Source organism: Pogona vitticeps, chromosome 2 (assembly GCF_051106095.1).
Source record: "Pogona vitticeps strain Pit_001003342236 chromosome 2, PviZW2.1, whole genome shotgun sequence".
NCBI lineage: Eukaryota > Metazoa > Chordata > Lepidosauria > Squamata > Agamidae > Pogona > Pogona vitticeps.
Genome location: NC_135784.1, coordinates 13035348 through 13059566, shown reverse-complemented (window position 1 = coordinate 13059566; position 24219 = coordinate 13035348). Strand labels below are relative to the sequence as shown.

The 24219-nt window shown below is 46.6% G+C and overlaps 1 protein-coding gene across 1 annotated transcript; it reads left to right on the top strand.

Moving 5' to 3' along the window:
• Window positions 1-941: 941 nt before the first annotated feature.
• LOC110070925 (uncharacterized) lies at window positions 942-20452 on the top strand. Its single transcript, XM_078386770.1, has 7 exons — window positions 942-3042; window positions 3359-3506; window positions 5476-6822; window positions 13199-13438; window positions 14732-14814; window positions 15419-15566; window positions 17337-20452. The coding sequence occupies exons 1-7, from the start codon at window positions 2965-2967 to the stop codon at window positions 18443-18445; spliced, it is 3153 nt and encodes a 1050-aa protein (XP_078242896.1). The 5' UTR covers window positions 942-2964; the 3' UTR covers window positions 18446-20452.
• Window positions 20453-24219: the final 3767 nt, after the last annotated feature.

Here is a 24219-nt window from a genome sequence, read left to right as displayed (position 1 = left end):
ACTGGCTTGAAGACCATTACCTTCTTTGTTTCATTAACACTCCTCCCACTTTTTAACAAGAAAAAGGCAGACAAAGAAATTATTTCTCCTTTTATTTTTTTTCCATACATGATAGGAACTAGAAGGAAAGCAGAAATACAAAAGGAAGACCAAGTGGTTGGCATTTCTTTCCCCTTTTCCCCTCTCTGTTCTTCCTGGTTGGTTCACTCCCTGCAGAGCAGGCCACCCCGACGGATCAAGGAGTCGGAAATTCACATTTTCAGCTGCTTTTATTAGCGCCTTTTGTCCTCGGTCCGGGGAGAGAAAGCGCTGATGGCGGGGCGAGAGCGCCCTCTTGTGTCCGAAGGGAGCAAGGCGGCTCCTTCTTTCCGAAAACAAAAGGCAGAGCCTGGCGGATGACAAAGGGAGTCATTGTTCCGGAGAGAAAAATCAGAATATTGGAAACCCCTCCCCCTTCTCCCCACTTTTAACTTTTCCTCAGGTCTGCAGCTCAGAAAGGGGGGACCCACCCGATTTCCTCCACCCGCCCCCATCCCCGCTTCCTCTCGCGCCCCCTTGGACTCCAACTCCCAGAATCCGTCCTGCTGGGGAGGGGGATTTGTGGGAGCTGTAGTAGAATATTTCCCCCTAGGAAGGGGGAGGGGGAGAGAGGATCCTTGGTGGGGAGGGAGGAGGAAAGGAGAGGGACATCATCCCGGGAGGAGTTCTCTGCATCCCTCCGCCCCAGCCTGGTGTTTGCTGCATTCACACGTGCAAGCAAATACCCGCAACTTCCACCCGCCTTTGCCAGGGTAAAGGCCAGCGCTCACAGCTCTTGCATAAGAAGTAGGGGCTTGGTTGCCTGCCCCCCCCCAGGGCCTGCGTCTTCGCCGCCCCCCAAGACAAGGGGCCGGGATCTGGTGAGTGGGGAGGGCGCGGAAGGCAAACCCCCCCCCATCTCCGGAGGTCGGGGAGATGCTGGTTGGGGCGAGGTAGCCCATGGGAATTGGGGGTCCTGCGCCCCAGGGTGTGTGTCTGTGTGTGGGAGCCGGGGGGGGGGAGAAGGCTTTGAGAGACCCCCCCGTTGTTCTCTTGCTTGCACCCCATCTTTCATCCCCAACCACAGAATTCCCGAATAATATGCATGCAATTAGAATGTTTACATGTGTTGGTCTTCAACGTTCTACAAGTATTGTTTTATTATCTTCCACAAGTATTGTTTTATTATCTTCCACAAGTATTGTTTTATTATCTCCCCTTCCCCTCCCGACCAAATTGTTGCTGTACAAGGTCTGATCCAGGCACCAATATTTGGATTTTTGTTCTGTCCCACCTCTGTACTCCTAGACTTTCTCTCTGTTTCTAGTACTGTATATTATAATCGAACTAATTAAATTGCCTTCCAACGCTAAAAAAAAGGGATGGGATTTACTCGGAACATCCCCTGTCCGTTGGCTTTTTTAACAGGCCAATTCCTAAAGCTTTGGGTGTCTCGCCACCTTTTTATTTTTTGAGAAAGCTGTGTTTTTCTTCGCTTCTCCTTCGCCCTCCTCCAGTCCCCTGTTTATAAACAAACATTCGGCTTGTTATTCAAAATTAAAAACCGACACAACGGGGGTTTTAAATGGGAAATTGGCAGAAACAGCCTTGCCTGGCACAAAACAGTAATAATAATAAAATGAGATTTGCTTTTTTTTAAGAAGCTGAAAACACATGGGGGGGTGAGGCAGCACCCCCAATCTTACATTCCCCCTAGTCTTCCAATTTATGAATGCCATCCTGGCAGGCAGGTCCTGTGTTTAGAAACCGGTGTTTTGAATCCAGAGTCTCATGGATGTAGAGCTGAGGGTTATTATTGAAATTTATCAGCCACCCCAAAGCCAAACCTCCCGACGGAATAGGGCTAGACAGCAAAGAGAGGCTGATCTGCTTATTATTTTTTTCCTGTTTTCATATTTTAATACTCTGATCGGGTACTGTAAAGATTGCTATTATGGGCTCCTGTCTACTGAAAAAAATGGGTTAACTAAAAGATTTGTCTTTTTAAATACAGAAAATTGCTCTGTACCTGCTAGTCATAAAAATACTTATTTTGGGGGCGAGGGACAAGAATTGTGGAGGAATGTGGGTCTCAGCCTTGTTTAAAGTGAGGCCCTCCGAGTGCCACTGGGAGATCTAAGACACTTCGATCTTTTTGAGCCCCCCCCCCAATACAGCAAAAGTAAAATTCTTCAAGAAAAACCCGCTCAACTCCTTTCTTAGGATCTTCCACTGTTAACTTCTTCTGCCCTCTGAGAAGCTAAGACGTTCAAAACCGGTCCATTGACCAGCTGGGAAAGATGCTCCCATGCCAAAAGGATATGTAGAACAACTCTTTTCCTTTTAGGGATACATCCTTTTGAAGAACACTGATGGGTTTATTTCCCGTCTTCTGAAAATAAAATGAAATGAATGTGCAACCTCTGTTCTGAATAACCACAGAGCATCCTGGAAGTGGTGCTGGAGGAGGCTCTTGAGAGTCCTCTGGACTGCAAGGAGATCAAACCTATCCATTCTGAAGGAAATCAACCCTGAGTGCTCACTGGAAGGACAGATCCTGAAGCTGAGGATCCAATACTTTGGCCATCTCATGAGAAGAGAAGACTCCCTGGAAAAGAACCTGATGCTGGGAAAGTGTGAAGGCAAGAGGAGAAGGGTTGATAGAGGACGAGATGGTTGGACAGTGTCATCGAAGCTACCAACATGAATTTGACCAAACTCTGGGAGGCAGTGGAAGACAGGAGGGCCTGGTCCATGGAGCCACGACGAGTCGTACGCAACTTAACGACTAAACAACAACAATCCTGGAAGTTCCGCAGCACAGGCTGGGCAGTCCTCCGCCCGTGGTTTCTGCACTGTGGATTTCCCGTACTGATAAGAGAATGGACAAGGATCGCCTTGGAGAGCCTTACGTTTTAATCTTCTCTCTCTCTCGCAGGTGGCAGGATGATGCTGGCAATATATCCTTCTCAGACATCCATTCTTCACAATGCAGTGGAAACAGTTGCCATGGGACCAGTTCAGGTAAATTCCCTAGAGAGAGATGGACTGGAGGCAACATGGATGCCATGCCCTACTGTTCTCATGTCTGGGTCCAAGCAAATTTGTCCCATTTCCCCTGTTTTGGTCCTGGGCTGGACACTGGGAAAGCTGTGAATGCCATCTTAGGAGGGCTGACCCGCCTTGCATCCTTTTCAAGGAGAAAGGCAGGTTAAAACTATTTTAAATAAATAAATGGAGAGCCTGGGAATCATTTCCTCCCCATTCAACCATGGATGGTCTTCTGCGTCTAGCTAGGAGACCATTGCTCTGAGGAGGAACTCTGGCTGTTTTCTTTCAGGGTCTGGCGACCTTTGAGGAGGTGGCTGTGAGCTTCACCCAGGAGGAGTGGACGCTGCTGGATCCGGACCAGAAAGCTTTGCACAGGGAAGTCATGGAGGAGATCCGTGGGATTCTGGCCTCTCTCGGTAAGCCTTCCTCTTTTCCCGGTGGGTAATAACAACTGCATTTTTTTTTTAAAAAAATAGAAATTTATTTTATTTGGCCCATTTCCTGCAGTTCAGTTTCACAAGTCCCCTTCTTCATATCTGGCAGGAGTTACTTGCTTTTTGGGATTAAAAACATTTACATCCTGCTTTTCCATTTAATCCAAACAGAACTGGGGTAATAACATTTATATGCTGCTGTCAGACACTTGTTTCCTTAGAGGCGGCACGAGGGGAAGGTGCCACCTTTTCATCCTAGATCGGGTGAGACCTAGGAGATGCATCAGCGGACAACTATGGACAGTCTTCTCCCTTATTTGAGCTTAAAACCCTTTAGCTGTGGACTTTGAACCTTGCACCTCTGCTTGACCAAGCAGGACACCCAAAGAACAAAAATTAGCAATCTTAGGCCTTATGGCTAAGGCACTTTCTTGAGGCACTCTCACCCTGGCCCCCAAGAAACACAACTGGGGTAAAATATAAATGATTTATTCTAAAAAGAGTAAAAAGTTATAAAACATAAAAAAGATACAAATTGTAGTGGTTAAATGCCAAGCATCTAAGTATTCAGTAAGCTCCCATAAGACTTTCCCATAAAGCAATAAAATACTTAACTAGCTAATCGTTTTCCTACTTAATGGCAAGGCTGTTCTAAGTAACCCTGGCTAAATCTCCTTAATCCAAGAAGGCTTTAAACCTGCCGTCCATCTTCTCCTTCTCCAACTTACACACACACACATCTTTCTTAACCCCCTTCCCTTTCTATACTGTAAATCAAAGTCTCTGCTTCGTGATGGTATCCAATCAGCCCACAGTCCTTTACCCACAACTCCACACCCAACCTTGTTCCCAGGCTGTTAGGCTATTACGAAGGAATGCTGTGTTTGTCAGTCTTGAGATGTGGCCTTGATGCTCTTCTTCCACAATGAGTACTACAAAACCCTTCTCCCCGTCAGGGAACCAAGGCGACCTGTAGCCCTAACAGGTTTCAGAGTTGTGAGACATCAGTATGAAAGAGTGCAGCTGACTCATTGGAAGAACGATTCAAAAACTAGGGGCATGTTTTCAAAGCATCAGGAATGAATGAATGAGTGAGTGAGTGAATGAATGAATGAATAAGAAGGAGCAATAAAGAGAAATAGAGGCTGGAGACCTTGTAGAATTATAGGAGCCTGACAGAAAAGCCTTATCCTTAGCTCTGCCTGAAAGACCCCAAAGAGAGGCAGGAGGCAGGGAAGTGGACCAACTTAGGCCCACTGTGGAGAAGGCCGTGCCCTCTTACGTTATTCTGTGATGCTATGACATAGACATGGTAGCCCATCAAGACTAGCAGTGATGTCCACCAACCTCTGAGATGCATCAGCTTAATGGTCAAAATAAGGAGATTCTCTTAACACGGCTTGAGACGGGATCCCAGCTGGGAAAACTCCTCCAGCCGCAGGGCTGCTCTGCGGAGGTCTCTTAAGACACCCAGAAAAGCAGCCTTACTTGTTGCTCATCTGAGATGTGGGACAGACATGGCTGAGACTCCGATCCTCAGTACCTCCAGGTCTCTGTCAGACAACCCAGGTTGGCTCAGGCCTTCAGACCCAGCTTCATCCTCTCATAGACATTCTTAATTTTCCTAGCTTGTTTTCCACTCAAGGGCTGGAGATGGTCAGTTCATGGCTTTGTGGATGCCTTGGTAGGAAAGCCTACCATGTTCTGGACACCAGTAGGAAGAGCAGAAGGAATGAGCCACAGTGACCTTCCTGTCTGAGCAGAGGCTCAGCAAAGCCAGTTTCCAATCTGTCATGTTTTCTCCCAGCTGGTGCCAGTCCTTTGTGTCTTTTAAATGCCGGGGGGGGGGGGAATCTGCCTCTCTTTAAGTGTTCTCCATCCTTCCCTGTGTTGCAAGGAGAACACGAGGTTCTTCAGATGTTTGGGGTTCCATTTCTGACACGAACTTTCCCATTTCCTTTTTTTCTTCCAGCAGGCAATGCCTGGGAAATGGGCAAGAAGGGAAATCCCCATTTGGTGGAAAGAGACAGTCGTACAACTAGCAAAGCAGAGCAAAACAAGAGGAATAAATCCATTTTCCCTGGAAGCAGTGGCTACTCTGACATCACAGACCTGGACGCAGGGGGTAAAAGAAAAGGGGATCCGTGCAGTGTGGCTGAAACATGGTTCGGTTCTGAAGCAAAGCTGAACGTTCGTTGTAACATCGACAAAGAGGAAAAAGCTTACAAGTGCCTGGAGTGCGAAAGGAGCTTCCGCCTGAAAGAGAATCTCAGGAGACATGAAAGAACTCACACAGGAGAGAAACCGTACAAATGTTTGGAGTGTGGGAAGAATTTTACTCGCAGTTCATATCTCATTGTTCATCAAAGAATCCACACAGGAGAGAAACCGCATGTATGCTTGAAGTGTGGGAAGAAATTTACCCAGAGTTCCCACCTGATAATCCATCAAAAAACCCACGCAGAAGGGAAGCCCCATAAGTGCTTACAGTGCGGAAACAGCTACCGAAGGAACGCAACTCTTCTCTTGCACCAAAAAAAGCACACAACGGAGACACCTTATGAATGTCTGGATTGTGGAAAGACCTTCAACATAAAGACAAGCCTCAGGAGACATCAAAGGACTCACACAGGAGAAAAACCGTACAGATGTTTGGCGTGCGGGAAGAGCTTTCAGGACAACACAGCTCTGACTGCGCATCAAAGAAGCCACACCGGAGAGAAACCCTATAAATGCCTAGATTGTGGGAAGAGCTTCGGCTTAAAGAGAAACTTGAGGAGGCATCAGAGAACTCACACCGGAGAGAAACCTTATACATGCTGGGAGTGTGGAAAGGGCTTCCAGGAGAGCGCAAGTCTCACTTGCCACCAAAGAAGCCACACCGGAGAGAAACCCTACAAATGCTGGGAGTGTGGAAAGTACTTCAGTTTGAAGAAAAGCCTGAGGAGACACCAAAAAACTCATACAGGTGAAAAGCCGTACGTCTGCTGGGAGTGTGGGAGACGTTTCAGTTTAAAAAAGTATTTCAGGAGTCATCAAAAAATCCACACCGGGGAGAAACCGTACGAATGCTTGGAGTGTGGAAAGAGTTTCAGCTGCAGCAGTAACCTCAGGCAGCATCAAAGAATTCACACGGGGATAAAGCCGTACCAGTGCGCGGCGTGCGGAAGCAGCTTTGGCAGAAAGACAAGCCTCAGCCGGCATCGGTGGATTCACACCGGGGAGAAACCCTGCCGGTGCTCGGAGTGTGGAAAGAACTTCAGCACCAACACAAACCTCAGCAGGCATCAGAAGAACACGCATGAGAGGAGAGGAATCTGAGGGCCTCAAACAAGGAAGGAGCCTTGGTTAGCCCTCGCACCTTATCCGTGATCAGCAGCAGAGAAATCGGACACAGATGTTGGTGTGGGGAGAGAACTTTCGTGAGTCGAACCCGCAGCGAACAGAGAAGGCTGCCGAGCTCCTTTGAGACTGGGAAGAGTTTCAACACAAACACATGCCTTGCTTCTCGTCAAAAAAATGTTTGAAAGGGAAGTAACCATGGGGTGGGTTGAAATGTTGAAACTATTTTTTAAAAAATAAACAACACCCAAGGCTGTCTGGAAAGTGTTTGCAAGAAACACACTCACTGAGGTGCTGGGGATATGCTCCAAACCAACAATTAGTAACAACATTTACATGCAGGATGTATTAAACAGATTATAAAAAAATAAAATAATACAGGCCGGCAGCCTTAGCCAATCTTGATCTTGAAGTTTACGGTTGTCCTGGAATGAGTGTGCTAATTTTGCTGATGGGACTGCCAAATTTCTCTTTTTTTCCCTTGGGCGTTGGTCCCCTGAGGACTGCTTAGTCCTACTGCAAAATCAATCAGGTAGAGATTGTCTGTATTCTACAGACAAAATACATATAATCATAGATGGTGGGAGTGGAAAAGACTCAAGGGTCATCTAGCACAGCTTAGGACTGATGCCACGAAATCCACCATCCTGACAGATGACCTTCCATTCTCTGTTGAAAAGTCTCCAGTTCACTATTTTCCATCCCACCCTCAGGACTAGCAGGGTTGAGTCCTCGGACTTTCTGATTAACAGGCACTAGGTATGCCAGCAAGGGACTACAGTTTCTATCATCACACTTATTGGGGGACAGTCTGCCAGAAGCAGCAAAGTCCCGCAAGCTATTTGTTTTGTGATGCAAAGCTTTTGAGTATACAGTGGTGCCTCGCATAACGAGCGCACCGTTTAATGATGAATCCGCATAGCGATGTGCATTTTGCGATCGCATACCGATGTTCTAATAGGGTGAAAATCGCTTTGCGACTATTGGTAAGCATTTCGCTTACCGACCTTCGCATTGCGATGGGGGAACAGCGGCCAGATGGGGAGACATCACAGAACAGTGAGTTTTGGGCCCATTTGGAATGCATTAAACGAATGGGCTTTTCCGTTCCGTTTAGCGATGTTTCCCCATAGTGAAGGTTAATCCGGAACGGATTAACCTCACTATGCGGGGCACCACTGTATAGTCTTGACTAGGCAGTTAAGAGCTGTTAGCTTTACAAAAGACCTGCTCCTTATTTGTTGTTATGAATCTCTCCAGCAGCCTGTGTCTCAGGTTTCTCCTTCAGAAGGGGCCCGAGCACAGGGGCGGTCATGAGAACCACCTGCATATTTACTATTCACCATGTTGGGACCCACTTAGATACCTGGTGATGGCTGCTTTGCCACCTCTCAGTGTTTTCTTTCCTAGGTTCAACATCTACCCAACTCCCTCAACTATTTTGTTTAGTAATGGTTAAGAAGCCCCTTAAGAAAGACAGCTTGCTTAACCTATGATGCCATGAACTGGACTCCGGATTCCAGGTGTCGTTTGAACAAAGCAGAACACTGTGTCCCTGGAATTGCCTTGGCTCTTTTTGCTGCTCCATCACACGGTAAGCTCATGTTGAGCTTGTGGTGAACTGGGACCTCTAAATATACATGTACTTCAGCAAACCCGGGTGCCACACATGATCTTACCTGTAATGCACTAGTCTTAAAGGGTAATGTAAAGGAACTTACTCAGGAGGTGTTGATCGTGAATGTAACTGTTGACTTGGATCTACGCCTTCAGGCACAACGTCCAGGGCTAAAAATTCTTAAAGGATGCAACTTTGAGGGAGAACTGCTCTGATTGTGATAGCACAAAAGTGGTTTTCATTTTAAAAGCAATTTCATTGTTGAGGCTCATGAATGTACCAGTGTTCCATTGGCTCATTATATTATGCTTCTTTAAATGCCTGTTCTTGTTTTCTACAAAGAAGCGGTGCTTATTTGCAAATACATAAAACTGTTCAGCCTTATGAGGACCTAAGGGTCATCATGATTTAAGCAGATTTCAAACAGGAAGTCCCAGAGGCTCATAGGTTTTGTTTTCGGCTGTAACCTCAAAAATGTAGACGCCGTTAACAAGCAAGGAAGAGAGATTGTGGGGGAGAAGGAAGACATTTTTAGAAACTGGCTTTCCAAATGACAGAAGACAGTCTAAAGCCATCACCACCTGGGAAAAAACATGAAGTCCAAGGGGACTGATAAATTGATATTCCATCTTCTATCCAATGAGCTCAAAGCGAAGGATGTTGCTTTTCCTTCATGCTTTAGCCTCACAACAGCGTTGTGAGGTACAGTAATGAGGTTGTGTGAAATTGCCCAGTGCCATCTGAGGAGTCTCCTGGCCAAGGCAGGATTTGAACCCAGGAGGCTGGGGAAAATATCCACAAATAGCTGGGACACGGAAGGAAGGACGAGAGGAATAAATGCAGCATTGCAATGTGTTCTGGAAATGGTTTCTCTGCCTATTTTACATTATGATTTATGTTTGGGATTGTTTATATTATTATATATGTACATGACTTGTGGTACACCACCCAGATTAGCAATTTGATAGATGGCTGGTATAGAATTAATGGATGGGTGGATGGATCTATCGATCTATCTATCCTAAACTGACTGGCAGTGGTTTTTGAGCAGGGAACCAGCTGGAAGAACATGAATGAAATTGGGAGAATGAAATTGGGAGAGGAGGGCCGAAGCCAACCTGGTAGCTCTTACCAGGAGTTCTGTGGATCAGAGTCCCAGCCGTGTGTTTGGCTCACCTCTTGGACCAGCAACAGGTAAGGCTTCTTTTCTGGGTGGGTTGGTGGCCTCTTAGCCCTGTGGCCGGGGGGGGGGGATGTTTCGGCAGCTGGGGTCCCATCTCGAATCCCATTGGAGAATCCTTCCATTTGGACTGTGAAGCAGATGCTCTTCTGAGGCTGGTGGGCGTCACGGCTACTCTTGACGGGCAGCCATGTCCGTCAGATTAGTTGCCTGCCATTTATATATTTAAAATATTTTTATCTCGCCTTTCTCCTTCAAAAAGACTTGAGGCAAGCTTACACTATAAATGTTTTTCTAAAAGCAAAAACAGTAAGTTTCCAAATACAGTGGTGCCTCGCAAGACGAATGCAATTCGTTCCGCGAGTAGCACTGTCTTGAGAAAAGCGGTTTCCCATAGGAATGCATCGCAATGCATTCCTATGGGAACCTTGCAAAATGAATTTTTTCGTCTTGTGAGGCATCGGTCTTGGGAAAAAAATGTCTTGTGAAGCACGGCCATAGAAGAAACTGTCTTGTGAGGCACCATTGCCATCGCAAAAGCCATTCGTCTTGTGGGTTTTTCGTCCCGTGAGGCATTCATCTTGCGAGGCACCACTGTATTTAAAAGAATCAAACGAATACCACACTAAAAATGGTAAACAAAATCGACACCAAGGACAGATACAAAGGAACAAGGCACAAACCTGCATTTTAAAAAACCCTCTCAGGCAGTCAATCAGGAAAAGACTGCCTGAAGAGAAAGGTCATTTGCCTGCTCGTGGAAGGACAGCAAAGATGGGCCCAGCCTGGCCTCCAGTGGCAGGGAGTTCCAGAGTCTGGGAGCAGCTACAGAGAAGGCCCTCTTCTGTGTCCCCACCAAATGTACCTGGGAAAGTTGTGGGACCATACTCTTTGCATGGCATATAAGAAACAGGTTTAGATAGAATCACAGAAAATAGGCTCTTGCCAGTACAGTGGTGCCCCACATAGCGACATTAATCCGTTCCGGATAAATCGTTCTGGAAACGTCGCTATACGGAACTAAAAACCCCATAGGAACGCATTAAACTCCGTTTAATGCGTTCCTATGGGGGATAAACTCACCGCTAAGTGGAAATCCTCCATAGGGCCGCCATTTTCGCCGCCTTGGTAAGCGAGGAATCGGCGCGAAAACGCTGTGGGCGGCCATTTTGTTGATCGGGCGGCCATTTTGGAACCGCCAATCAGCTGTTTTAAAACATTGCAATGCGAAGATCGGTAAGCGAAACGCTTACAGATCATTGCAATGCAATGTTCTGCCTATTTAAACATCGCAATGTGATAGCAAAAGGCGATAGCAAAATCCGCATCACTATGCAGATTCATCGTTAAACGGAGCGCTCGTTATGCGAGGCACCACTGTACAGGAAATTTACAACACAACCCATCTCCAGCAAATGAGAATCCAGTGAGAATCTATATGGTCCCTTCCACAATTCTAAGATTATTAGATTCTGCTGGCATTTTTTTTTCTTAATACAGTATTCAACTAGAATCTTCTTTCCTGATTTTGAACCTTCTGGCTGTTGACCTCCCATCTTGAGTAGCAGAAAACAACCTTCTTGCATCTGATCACACAGTGCTTCAAATCCTTGAAGACAGTTCTGTAGCCACTTCTGAATGGCCTCTTTTTGAAGGCCTGTGTCGATCCACGTATTTTTATTTCTTTAAAGGCTTTTTTTTTAAAAAATTGCCTTCTGCCAGCGAGGGATCCCAAATAGGATTTTTCAAAAAATCCACATTTCTGGCTAAAGCCTTCTTTTTCAGATGCATCCCGTTCAGAAGCCAGGTTCTGGGGCTGTTCGCATGTGTGGAAAAGATCATCAGCTCCACCGAAACTGCCCAGTTATATTTTTTAAGGCTCAGCTTAAGGAATATAGGTGGCAGACGCCTGCTAGGAAAGATTTGGGACATTCATTCAAAAATTTTCTGCATTCTCCACAAGATATTGGTGAAGAAGTGATTTTTAATCATAAAAGCTCACACTGAATGTTTGATCTGCAGTAATTGAAATGAAGGCATCGCCTCTCCATTTTGTGCGCTAGAAATGTTGGTTTCTGAACAGGGGGACCTGCCTGAGAGGATGAGAAAGGGAGGATGATTCTAGTACATTAAACATGTTCTGTTACTGTTACTTTTACAGCATTTTAGTCACTTTTCCTTTCAGAAAACCATTTCATTCCATTTTCTTGTACTTATTCTTAATTTGGAACCTTTGGACGTTTATTTTTAAGGGGGGAGCTGAATGATTAAAAAGTTGGCATTGGGGAGGCACAAAGCCTGAAAAATGCAAATAATAATAATAATAATAATAATAATAATAATAATAATAATAATAATAATAATAATAATAATAATAATAATAATAAGATGATGATGATGATGATGATGATGATGATGATGATGATGATGATGATGATGATGAAGAAATACACATGGTGGTCAGAATCTTCCCCTGCCGGACCAGCTGGTTTAAAGCTGGAAAAACAGTTTATTTAATGAATTCTGTTCTAAAAATGCAGAATGCTGTCTCAGAAAGTCTGGCCTGGATGGGCGGCTTTCCAACGAGGTCGCTGGAAGGTCCCGCCTGTCTCAGCAACCCCGAAAGCAAAACAAGCAAGCAGGTCTTGTGTAACGCATTTCAGACGCAACACGTTTCTAATCCGAAAACGATGTTTCAGAAGTAAAGCAACACCACCAGCAGGGCCGTCTCGAAAAGCCTGCAGCCCCCTCCCATGCAAATCCAGAGGCTTGCATCCCGAAGAGATAAAGATTTAGAGTGTATGAGCTGCGTGTATTCCTGCACGTGTGAATACAGGTAACATCAGGAAGAAGCCGGACAGCGGGGGGGGGGGGGAATGCTGAGCTCCTCCCTGCATGGTGCCTCTCTCTCTCTCAGGATCCACTCGGGAAAGAGACCCGGGATGGGGCCAAGAATTGCTGTGGGTCCCCCCCCCCCACTCTTGTTCTGATCCCACAGCCATGGAAGGGTTAAAAAGGGGGGGAGGGAGAGGTTTGAGGCCGACAAGGCCAAGCTGTCAAAGGGCCACATCAGAATGAAGAGGTCCTCTGTCTCCCCTCTCCCCAGGGAAAATTCCTCTGTGGACTACAGCTCCCACAATCCCCTCTCTAGCAGGATGGATTCTGGGATTTGTAGTCCACGGGGGGGGGAAGCTAGGGCGGCAAAAAACCCAGAACGGATTGCCCATAAGCAGGAAGACTCCCCCCCAACGGTTTTGGGATCCTCCGCCCCTCCAGGAAGACCGTCTCCCCCCTCCCCGGTTGTAACCCTTTCCTGTCAAGGACTTCTCTCCCCAGCCCCCCCTCCGACTCTAGACACAGAAAGAGAAAAGAGAGACGCGCACAGCCTCCTCCTTCCGAGTCCGCTCTGAAGGCGGCGGCCATGTCAAGAAGGCAGGAGCGGGGTTGGGGTGGGGGAAGGAAGGAAGGAAGGAAGGGAGGCATTGGGGGCTCATATGGGGGGGGGGGCGGAGCCGAGGGCCGGTCCCTGCCCGCGAGTCTGCTTTTCCCGTCCAGACGTGCAAGAAGGTTGGAACCGGGTGGGTCTCTTCCTTGCCCGCCCGCCCGCCGTGGGTCTCTTGCACCCAGAGAAGCCCCCCCCCACAGACGCCCCACTTGGAGGGAAGCAGAGGGGAAGGGTCGGGAGGGCATTGCCCCGCTGCCTTGCACCCCGAGCCTCCCTTCTTCCGACCCCCCCATCCCGATCCCGAGTCCCCCCCCTCCAAGGGTCGCCTGCCCGTCCTCTGCCTGGATCGGGTGAGTGGGGAGGGGACGGCAGTTCTCCCGCGGGTGGGGGGTGTAGGAGAGAAATATGTCGAGAATTTGGGACCCTGGGCCTTATTGGGAAAGGGTTGTTTGTTTATTTATTTATTTTGTCTCTCTCCCCTTGCTTCAGTTTTTGAAGCCCCACACCCCCCCACCCCCTTTAGGTTTCTCTTAATTCCCCCCCAAAAAATATCATGCAAGGCCTTCCTATTGGTGTATGGCAGCATAACTAGGAAAGCAAAGGTCCAATTCATCATCACCACCACCTTTGAACTGCATTGCTGGAAGGGACCTCAGGGATCATCCAGTCCAGCCCCCCTTGTCAAGGAGGCAGAGCGGGGAATCGAACTCCCCAACCTCTGGCTCCACAGCCAGAGACCTAAACCACTGAGTTATCTAGCAGTTCAAGAAAGGAAACGTGGCGTTTCTGGATTCTGTAGGGCTTTTAGGAAGGATCTCGCCTAGATCGCCGACAAATCGGCCCTGAGTTGTAAGGATCAAAATCTGGTGCTTTGGGGCTCAGCTGCAGCACAAAAACGTAGACCTCGGATATGGATTCCTTAAGGCATGGATCCTTTTTTTAAAAACACTGCTGGATCTAGTTCAAACTGTTGTGAAACGAGAGACTGCGTTTGTACCCATGCACAGAACCATGCCCATCACATGGCAACCCGTTGTGCCATCCGTGTGACAAGAAAACATGGATCCCCTCTAAGGATCCTCGTGGATCCATATGAGTTTGACGCAAGATCTGCCTAGCTGCACCTCCATCAAATCATGATCATAGATTTCAGATGACATTGATGGCCCTAGAGTGAACCTTAAAAATAATTTCAGTACAACCAAAGGAAAAAAAATAAGGCAAAACATTGTGGCGTTATGACTAACAGATTTATTTCAGCGGCAGCTTTTGTAGATCGAAATGGACTTTTCGTGTTAGTCTTTAAAGGGCTTCAATATTTTGCCATTTCTCTCTCCCCTCCCCCCCGCCCCATGTCTCCTTTCTTTTTTTGCCGTTCAGATTTTTCCAACATCCTAAGATAGGCTGATTGCTTCTTTTTTTGCTTTATAATCACAATGCCCTTGCTTCATAGTGTCTCTGTGGTAGAAATCGATCTGTCAGAGTTGCAGAGCCTCATGTATGCAGGCGGTCACCCAAAATACATGCTCAAGTCACAAAACCTGTGGGTGCCCACTGACTTGAGTCAGGCGGGGCTTCCTTGGAGGCCAGAATGAAGATCGGACCCTTGCCTTTGGGTCACACTTGCTTTCTGCCTCTTGCAGGTGATGGGATGACGCGGGCAACACACCTGCAGACGCCCGTTCTTCGTGCTACAGAGGAAACAGCTGCCATGATGCCAATTCAGGTGGGGGAATATTCACTAAGGAGATGGACAGGGGGCAACAGGGTACCTTGTCCCCTTCCTCGCCTTTCTTGGTCTGAACAGCTCTCTCTCTCTCTTGCTTCTGTCCAGGTAAGGTAAAGGTTTCCCTTGACATTGAGTCAAGTCGTGTCCGACTCTAGGGCGCATTGCTCATCCCCGTTTTCAAACCATAGAGCCAGCATTTGTCCGAAGACAGTTTCCGTGGTCACATGGCCAGCGTGACTAGACATGGAATACCATTACCTTCCCACCGAGGTGGTACCTATTTATCTACTCGCATTTTTACATACTTTCGAACTGCTAGGTTGGCAGGAGCTGGGACAAGCGATGGGAGCTCACTCCATTGCGTGGATTCAATCTCATGATGGCCGGTCTTCTGACCTTGCAGCACAGAGGCTTCTGCGGATTGACCCGCAGCACCACCACATCCCTTCCGTCTAGGCTCTATACTAAAAAAAAAAAAAAAAAAAGAGCAATGAATGTCATCCAGGGAGACCAAGATCCTCAGAATAATAAGGTTGACTCATAGGACTGGAATTCACTTATATCCAATCTCTCCCTGGAGGAACTGTTTTCTTTCTTTCAGGGACTGGCGATCTTTGAGGAGGTGGCTGTGCATTTCAGCCAGGAGGAGTGGGCGCTGCTGGATCCGGACCAGAAAGCTCTGCACAGGGAAGTCATGGAGGAGATTTGTGGGATTCTAGTCGCTCTTGGTAAATCTTCCTCTTTCCCTGGTGAGTAATGGTATCTCTTTGTTGTTTTCTTTCATAAATGTACATTTATATATTTAAGTGTAGTGTATGTATCTCTTATATTTCTACAACTCTTTGAGTTCCCCCTGGCTTAGCCAAAAGAATGATCTGTTTTGAGGGATTAAAAGTACTGGTAAGTCTTGTTCCTTTCTACTAAAACCACAATGGGGTTTTCTCTGGCTAGATATAATGCATATGAGCAAAGCCATAAAATAAGAAAAGGAATCAATTCATCATTAATCCATGATGGGGAAAGCAAAAGTTTGCTGATTAAATACCACCTTGTAGCACTTAAAGCACTCTCTGGGCAGTTTACAATTTAATTACCATATTTTTCCATGTATAAGATGATACTTTTGTCTAAAACCTTTAGACCAGGGGTCTCAAACTCAATTTACCTGGGGGCCGCTGGAGGCAGAGTCTGGGTGAGGCTGGGCTGCTTCAGATTTTTCCGCCAAGCGGAGCAAGAGCCCGAGGAAGCTGCCCAGGAATTTCCTTAACCCGGCTGGGGCTCTGAGGAGGAGGGGCGCACGAGCCCTCGTCACCGGCCACAACCCCCTCTGGCTCCTTCTTCACTACCACCCACCACCACCAGCAGCAAAAGGATGAAGAAGCAGAGAAGGGAGGGAGCGCCGGTGACCGTCTAGCGGGGGGAGGAGGACACGACATAAAATTTTAAAAATCTTCACAGAATTCACCTTGCCAAAGATCTCTGGGCGGCTTAAACAGAACAGGGCAGGGGCCCCCAAAGGTGCGCACACACAGAGGGAGAGAGGGAGGAAGGGAGATCCGGCAACCTTCCTCTGAGGGCCCCCGTCAAAAAAAGGCACACTCAGCAGCAGCAGCCACGACAGAGGAGCACACTTTATGAGGCGAGCCCAGGCAGCCTCCAGAGCCAAGGCGGCTGAAGCAGGATGAAGAGGAGAAGGAGGAAGCACCACCAGGGGCTGAGGCGGCCGCCTCAAGAGAGAAAAAGAGCCAGAGAGCTGCTTCCCTGGAAGAGGCGGCGGCAGCAGCTGCTGTTGGTGGCTTGGGGGCCCTTTTCAAGGACGGGCCGGAAGCGAGCTCTGCTCTCAGGCATCGCTCGGTGGCAGCTTGGGCACTTGGGGATAAGGGCCGGCAGCACACCTCGCTTGCCGGCTCTCTCCCAAGACAGCGCCTCTTGCACCCTCCATCCAGAAACTGCAACCTGCCAGCCGGCAGACAGGTGGACTGGCTGGCAGGCTCCAGTTCCAGATGGAGGGTGGAAGAGGCGCTGTCTTGGGAGAGAGCCGGTGAGGGAGGCGAGGCTTTTTAAAAAAAACTCTTGACAGCAGAGGACGTGTCGGGGGGGCAGGCAAGGCGGGGGCCACAAGCTATCATCCGGTGGGCTGCAAATGGCCCCTGGGCCACATGTTTGAGACCCCTGCTTTAGACTAAAATTTGAGGATCATCTTATACATGGCTTAGCTAGAAAGAGGAAAGCAGGGATCAAAGCGATGCTGCGGTGCTTTGATCTCTGCTTTCCCCTTCCACTTGCTAAGCCCCCTTAGATTTCTTAATTCTGGGTTAGAAAAGTGGGAGGGGGTCTTATACATGGGCACATCTTATACACAGAAAAATACAGTATAGAGGCTACACGCGGTTGAGAAGATGACATCATGTGCCTTATGCAGAGTAACTTACAACAACAGGATTTTCAGGCACTATGTTTAAATTATCTGTCGCCCGTGGTGTTTCGGTACCCTTGTAACTTATTTTCTTGTACCACAGGAGAGAAGTTATTTCAGTGCTTGGCTTGTGCTGAGAGCTTCAGTACAAATGGAAGCCTCATTTGCCATCAGAGGACCCACACGGGAGAGAAGCCCTACAGATGCCTAAAGTGTGGTAAAAGCTTTGGTCAGAGTCGAAGCCTCCACTCACATCAGAGAACACACATGGAAGAAGGACCGTACGAATGTCTGAATTGTGGAAAGAACTTCAGTTCAAAAACGAAGCTCGGGAGACATCAGATAGTTCACACAGGGGAAAGACCTTACCTGTGCTTGCAGTGTGGGAAGAGCTTCACGGTGCAGGCCAATCTTGTTAGACACCAACGAACTCACACAGGAGAGAAAACATATACATGCTTGAAGTGTGGAAAGAGCTTCAGAGAGAAAGCTAATCTGAACAGGCATCAGAAAACCCACACAGAAGAAAAGCCATATAAATGCCTGGAGTGTGGGAAGAGCTTCAGCATGAAGGGAAATCTCGCCAGACACCAAAGAACTCACACAGGGGAGAAGCCGTATAAATGCTTGGAGTGTGGGAAACGTTTCTCCACCAACGAAAGCCAGATTTATCATCAACGGACCCATACAGGGGAGAAACCATATAAATGCCTGGACTGTGGAAAGACCTTCAGTTTCAATACAAGCCTCAAGACACATCAGAGGACTCACACAGGGCAGAAACCCTACCACTGCCTGGAGTGTGGAAAGTGCTTTGCACGCAATTCAAAACTTAGCATTCATCAAAGAACTCACACAAAAGAAAAACCTTATGTGTGCTTGAAGTGTGGGAGGAGCTTCTGTGACCGTGGAGGTCTCACTTCTCACCAAAGGATGCATACCGGGGAGAAACCCTACGAATGCTTGGAGTGTGGAAAGAAGTTCAGCTGCCATGGAAACCTCAGCAGGCACAGGAGGACTCACACGGGGCAGAAACCCTATCAGTGCCTGGAGTGTGGAAAGTGTTTTATGTGCAATTTGAAACTCAGCATCCATCAAAGAACACACACAAGTGAAAAGCCATATACATGTGCTAAGTGTGGAAAGAGCGTCTGTGACCACGGAGGTCTCGCTTCTCGTCAAAGGATTCATACCGAGGAGAAACCGTGCTAATGCTTGGAGTGTGGAAAGACGTTCGGCTGCCACAGAAATCTCAACAGGCACAGAAGGAAAATCGGAGAACAGGAGATCTAAGCACTCGAGAATGCAATAGTTAGGTGGAAATAGTTGAGGTTATTTCATTGCTATTTTGGGGGTACTGAAGAGAAATATGTACATGTAGACTAAAAAAATTTTGTTGCTTAGCACAGTGATTCCCAACAGGAGTTACTATAGTTCTGTGCCATCAAGTTGGAACATATACCAATCCTAATAGGGGTTTCAAGGTTAGTATGGTATTTAAGGTTTTACCAGTTCCACACACCCCCAGTGAGCTTGCATGATTTGAACCCATACAGCCTAAGTCCTGATCCATCACTCTATCCACCACACCACACCGGGTATCATCCAACATGGATAGATCCATTGAATCAGTAGGGATTTGGTGAGTCAACTCCTCCATAAGCTCCATTGATTTGGATGGGCCTACTCCACTTGTGACTTACTACAGAGTAGGCCCATTTGAATTGGTGGAGCTTATGGGGGAGTTGGCTCACCAAAAGAACTTGCACTTCAGTATGGGTGTGCTCTTTTCCAACTAACTTTTTTCTCTTTTTATATAATGCTACTGTGATTGGGTTCTTTGTCACTGGTGGGCGGGCTCTCCTTTTCAGCGGGAAAAACAGATGGAGACGATGCCAATGGTCCAAATAACGGTTCTTTATTCTTTTTAATGTCATGAACTCCAACAGAGAATGGGTCAAAGTCATCCAACTCCGGCAACAACTTATAACTTTTAACCTTATTAAAGTCTGTGGCTCTTGTGTCTTTTGTTACTTCTCCATCCCAAATGGACTTGCCCCTACTGGGTTCCGCACTGGATAACTCAAGACCGCACATGCCGTCCTGCAGCAGGGATGCTTCACATAATCCCCCTCTAGATAGGGAAGGTAACTGTTGGTACCACTAATGGTCTCTCTCTTCCCCAAATCCTGGACCGGTGGCACCGTTGCCATATTCCATACTTCTTTCCCTCTTGTCTTATCCCTTTCTAGCAAGCGTGGGAGATCAAGTAACAGTCCTCCTCCCGTTCTTAAGTTAGGAAATCCTCTCACCAACTCTATTGGTTAGTACCTTGATAATTCCACTTTCTCCGTCTGTGTACTCTTGTCATCTTTTCCTCCTTCTCCCCCTTTCTCTTTCCTCTCCTCCTCTTTTATCTCATCCCACCTCATTAAGTCCAACTCCACCCACTTCTGCTTCTCTCTTCCTTCTGCTAGAAACACTTCTACTGCCTTATTCCTCCCCATTTCTCCCTCAACTATTTTCATCAACTCCCCTACAACGCAGCCGTCTGTCACCTCTGGTTTGTTTTTCATGGAGGATGGCTCACTTGGTTGATCTCCTTCACAGCTACTTTTTTGAGAGGTTTTTTTTTCCTGTTCTGGGGTCCGGATTTAATTTTCTTTTGAGAGGAGACTGAGGTTTTACTGTGGGTTATGTACTTTTGAGAGATTGTATGCCTGTCATCAGAATTCAAACCTTTCTTGGGCTAGAATACGGTTCATGGACTGCTTTGATAAAAATTTGCTTTCTAAAAATGCTATTACTTTCTCCTTTTAATCCAGCCCCCCTTCCTGTGAGGCTCAGATTTCATAATCCTATTTTACAACCCCCCCCCCCCCCGCCACATTTTCCTGTCTTGACTTTTCCTGGGTTAATCTTCCTTCACATTCCACTGAGTTTTCTGAAACATTTTACTTTGGAATAAATAGCTATAGGTCTGTCCGTCTGACTGTCTTTGGCCAAAGATTATTATCAATTATTATTTTTGCATGTTATAACATTAACATAATGCTTTATATTAAATTAAAAGTGCAGTGTTCTACACTGCACTTTTCATTTAACAACAATGTTGTATTTTTAAGAAATATTTTCCTCTGATGTTTTGTGTGTAGTTGCCCTTAATTTCATGAATGTTATTCACAGTTGTGATCTGAATAAATTATCAAATTAGCTGCATATGTCACTAGACTTTTTCTAGAGCCTGTTTTAATTCCACCATGCAGTACTGTACTCCATTAGGTATATTACACACACCCCAAAAGCTGCAGTCCAAGGATTTCTGTTGAAACAGCAGTGATCACAAGGGGGGGGGGGGGGGGAAATCACATGGTGCAGCTTTTTGGGAGGAGGATACACTGATGCAAAAGCTGCCCTTCCCCTGTTGAATTTCAGCCTGGTCAAATTCACACAGCTGGCTGGATAGCTCTGGTTTAGTATCCAGCTGCAGAGCCAGAGGTTGGGAGCTTGATTGCCTCCCATGAGAAAAGCCTGCCTGGGTGACCTTGGGCAAGCTGCACAGTCCCTGGGTACCCCCAGAAGAATGGGATGGGAAACCACTTCTTTGCCTGGAAAACCCTGAAAAGGGTTGCCATAAGTCAGAATTGATGTGACTGCATGCAGATATTCGTTGTCGTAATCACACAGCAACCATACTAAGCAAAAGGCGGCAACTCAAGACACCTGACTGGGTTTTGGAGAAGAGATGAAGGGAACCTACATTTTTATTCACAGATAAATCACAGGCAGAAGAATACAGAGGTGGGGAAGGAAGTAACAGCTCTCAAATTATATGCCCCCTCCCAACTCCTGGCTATGTCTTTTCTAGGGGGCAGGTGGGTGACTTCCACAGTTCTATTCTGTCACTGCAGAGAACCATAAATGAAAAACATATCCATCTGGGGTCTTTCCAGATGCTTATAGGATGGTGGGGAGGGACGGCCATCCTATTGTACTTTGTTATATCCCTGTCCTTCATGAGCCCCAGTCTATCTACATCTCTCTCACCCACTTCATCCATGATCTTCTGAACCCCTACAAAATTAGGCAACAGCTCTCAGTAGGGATCGAGGGGCTGAAGAAGTTACTTTTTTCCTCAACAGTCTAATCCGTGGAGAGATGTGATTATGTTAAGTCGCAAATCCAAATTCTTCATCAAAGCCCTTCCTGGAATTTGTTAGGCACCCATTAAAAATGTGGGAGGCAGCTGTTGTGAATGGTGCATAGACCCAGCGAATGATTGACGCAGTGTGTCTGTATTAATTGCTAATGGCAATGTGTTACAAACCACTGAAACCTTGCTCTGTCCTCTTTTTGGCTGGAGACTTCCAGATTTCTCCCCTCGTAGATTTCGCTACGAACATAATGGTCGTTGTTATGTGTCATCAAGTCGGAACCGACTTATATCGACCCTAAGATCATCCACACTCTTGTATTTCCAGTCACCATGTATAGGTGTGAAACCTGGACAGTTAAGAAAGCTGACTGGGGGGGGGGACCTGATTTGTTTGAAATGTGGTGCTGGAGTAGAACATGTGGATACTCTGGACTGCCAGAAAGATAAAGAAAGGGGATCCTAGATAAAATCTACTCTAAACTATATCTGGAGGCAAAAATGTTGAAGCTGATGCTGTTCTACTTTGAACACATCATGAGAAGGCAGGATTCTCTGGAAAAGGCCATCATGCTGGGAAGGGTGGAAGGCAGCAGGAAAAAAGACCAAATATGAGATGGACAGACTCCTCTAAAGAAACCACAAGATCAGCTTTGTACCAGCCGAGTAGGACAGTTGAGGACAGGACGTTTCAGAGATCGCTCATTCTGCAAAAGCTCACATTAAAAAAAAATACGTCTTTAAAGTGCCACCTCTTTTTTTTTGTCTTTTAAAACTTTTTAATCTTTATGTTGTTTTTACCAACAAGAGGAACGGGGGGGGGCTTTCAAGGCGAGTGAGATATTTAAGGAGTGGCTTTGCCAGGGCCACTCTTCCAGTGAGTGAGAGCGGAGGGATTCGAACCCAGGGCTCCTGAGTCGTAACCCCGGGCTCCTGAGTCGTAACCCCAGGGTGTGTGTGTGGTGTTTTTTTTTCTCATGATGTGCCCAAAGTACATAATGGCCGGGCGGGGGAGGGTAGCTGCGTCCGGGCCTGCCACCTTGGCCAGTCCCGACTCTTCCTCCTCTTCGCTTTTCATGGAGGACCACAGCCTTATTGCCACTGTTTAAAAACTGCCACCGCCCCCCCTACTCTGTCTTCTCCCTGTGGACGTCTCGTCATGCCACTGGGTTGCCTTGGCAACCTCACAGCCAGAGATGGCGCGGGCTGATGACGTCGGCTCCGAGCCTCGCCACCGAGAAAACTCCCTCCCCCGCCCCCACCGGCGGGCGGGTCCTCCTCTCGTCTAAGAACTCGTTTTGTTTTTTTGTGAATTTCCCAGGGTTTGTTAGAACTGACAGCATTGACTTCCAAAGTCTTGAAATCACTTGTTGCCCAGAGATATCTCCAGGGAGATGATTCCCCCCTCCAGATTTGGCATTTGAATTTCAGGGTTTTTAAAACTGCTTCTCTTCCCCCTGCCCCCCCCCCTTGTATTTCATCATTAAAAAGAAACAAAAGGATCAATTTTACTGAATCTGAACAATTCTTTTTATGAAATCTGGAGGACTTCAGGAGGTGTTAGAAAAACCTGATATCCACGGGAACCAAAACAAAAACGGGAGGGGTGGAGAGATGCTTTCAGAACATATATTCCTCAGTCTACAGAACACTTTTCTACCCAAATACCTTGAATCTTGAAAACTGTTCTACATGTTTTTTTTTTGGGGGGGGGGTGTTTTAAAGCAACAGCAGTTCTAAGATATGTTTGGTCCTGGGGAGAAAAAGGGGGGAACTTGTGTCATTTTCTAAGGAAGGGAGAAAGGCAGTGGATTTTTTAAAAATGTATTTTTATTTTATGATGATCTTGACTATGTAGTTAGCTAGTTAACTATGTAGTTAATTTTTGTCTCATGGCTGTTGATTGTTGTTTTTCATATGTAAACCACCCAGAGTGGCCTTCAACCAGATGGGCTATAAAAATGAAATAAACATATACAAATGAAAATTAAAAACTACACAATATTGATTGCATAGACAATAGTGCAATGGTATAGGTTCTGGTGAACCTTCAAAACTCTAAAGGTTCCATTCGTAATACCGTTGTCACTTCCAAAGTTAATTAACTGCCTAAGAGCCACCCATTCTCTGTGTATATAACCCGCGGCCTGAAGAAGTGGGATTATGTCCCATGGATCCAAATCTGTAAGTCTCAAAGGAGCCACAATTTTGTTTATTGACTCAGAAATTAATGTCTCCTTTGAATGTGGTCCCCTTTGGATGCGGTTAGGTAAAGACAGGAACCAAGTGGGGTAGAAAGAGCATAATTTGGGGAAGGTCTGCTCATCTATCCAGCAGTTAGTTTCCATAGCTTAAAGGGGATTTGAACCCAGGCCCCCCAAGTTGTAGACCAAGCCTATCCCTGTCCTTTCACGTCCTCCTTCATATGTGTGGACAGGTCCATTTTACTGAATCAGAACAATTGTTTTATGAAATCTGGAGGACTTCAGGAGGTTTTAGAAAAACCTGATATCCATGGGGTCTTTTAGGTGCCGGCTCACTCTGCAATTATTGGTTAGCTGAAGAACGATGGAGGAAGTTGGATGAACATGGGCTGAAGAAAAGACATTGGAGATGGGGACGTGGCAGCCATCTTTCAATATCTGAAGGGCTGTCACGCAGAAAACTTGCTTTCTGCTGATCCAGAACCTAAGCCTTAAACCAAGGGGTTCAAACTACAAGAAAGGAGATTCTGAATCTTTTAATTAATTTTTAGGAAACTTTAAAGCTTAGAATTAGCTCGCCATACACATGATGACATTTAGTTTTGTTTTTGAAAATGAGAATCAATAGA

Coding starts and splice junctions, on each gene's coding strand:
- LOC110070925 (XM_078386770.1), top strand. CDS start 2,965: ATGATGCTGGCAATATATCCTTCTCAGACATCCATTCTTCACAATGCA. Junction 3,043..3,358: donor TTGCCATGGGACCAGTTCAG/GTAAATTCCCTA, acceptor GTTTTCTTTCAG/GGTCTGGCGACCTTTGAGGA. Junction 6,823..13,198: donor GCATGAGAGGAGAGGAATCT/GAGGGCCTCAAA, acceptor TTTCCCGTCCAG/ACGTGCAAGAAGGTTGGAAC.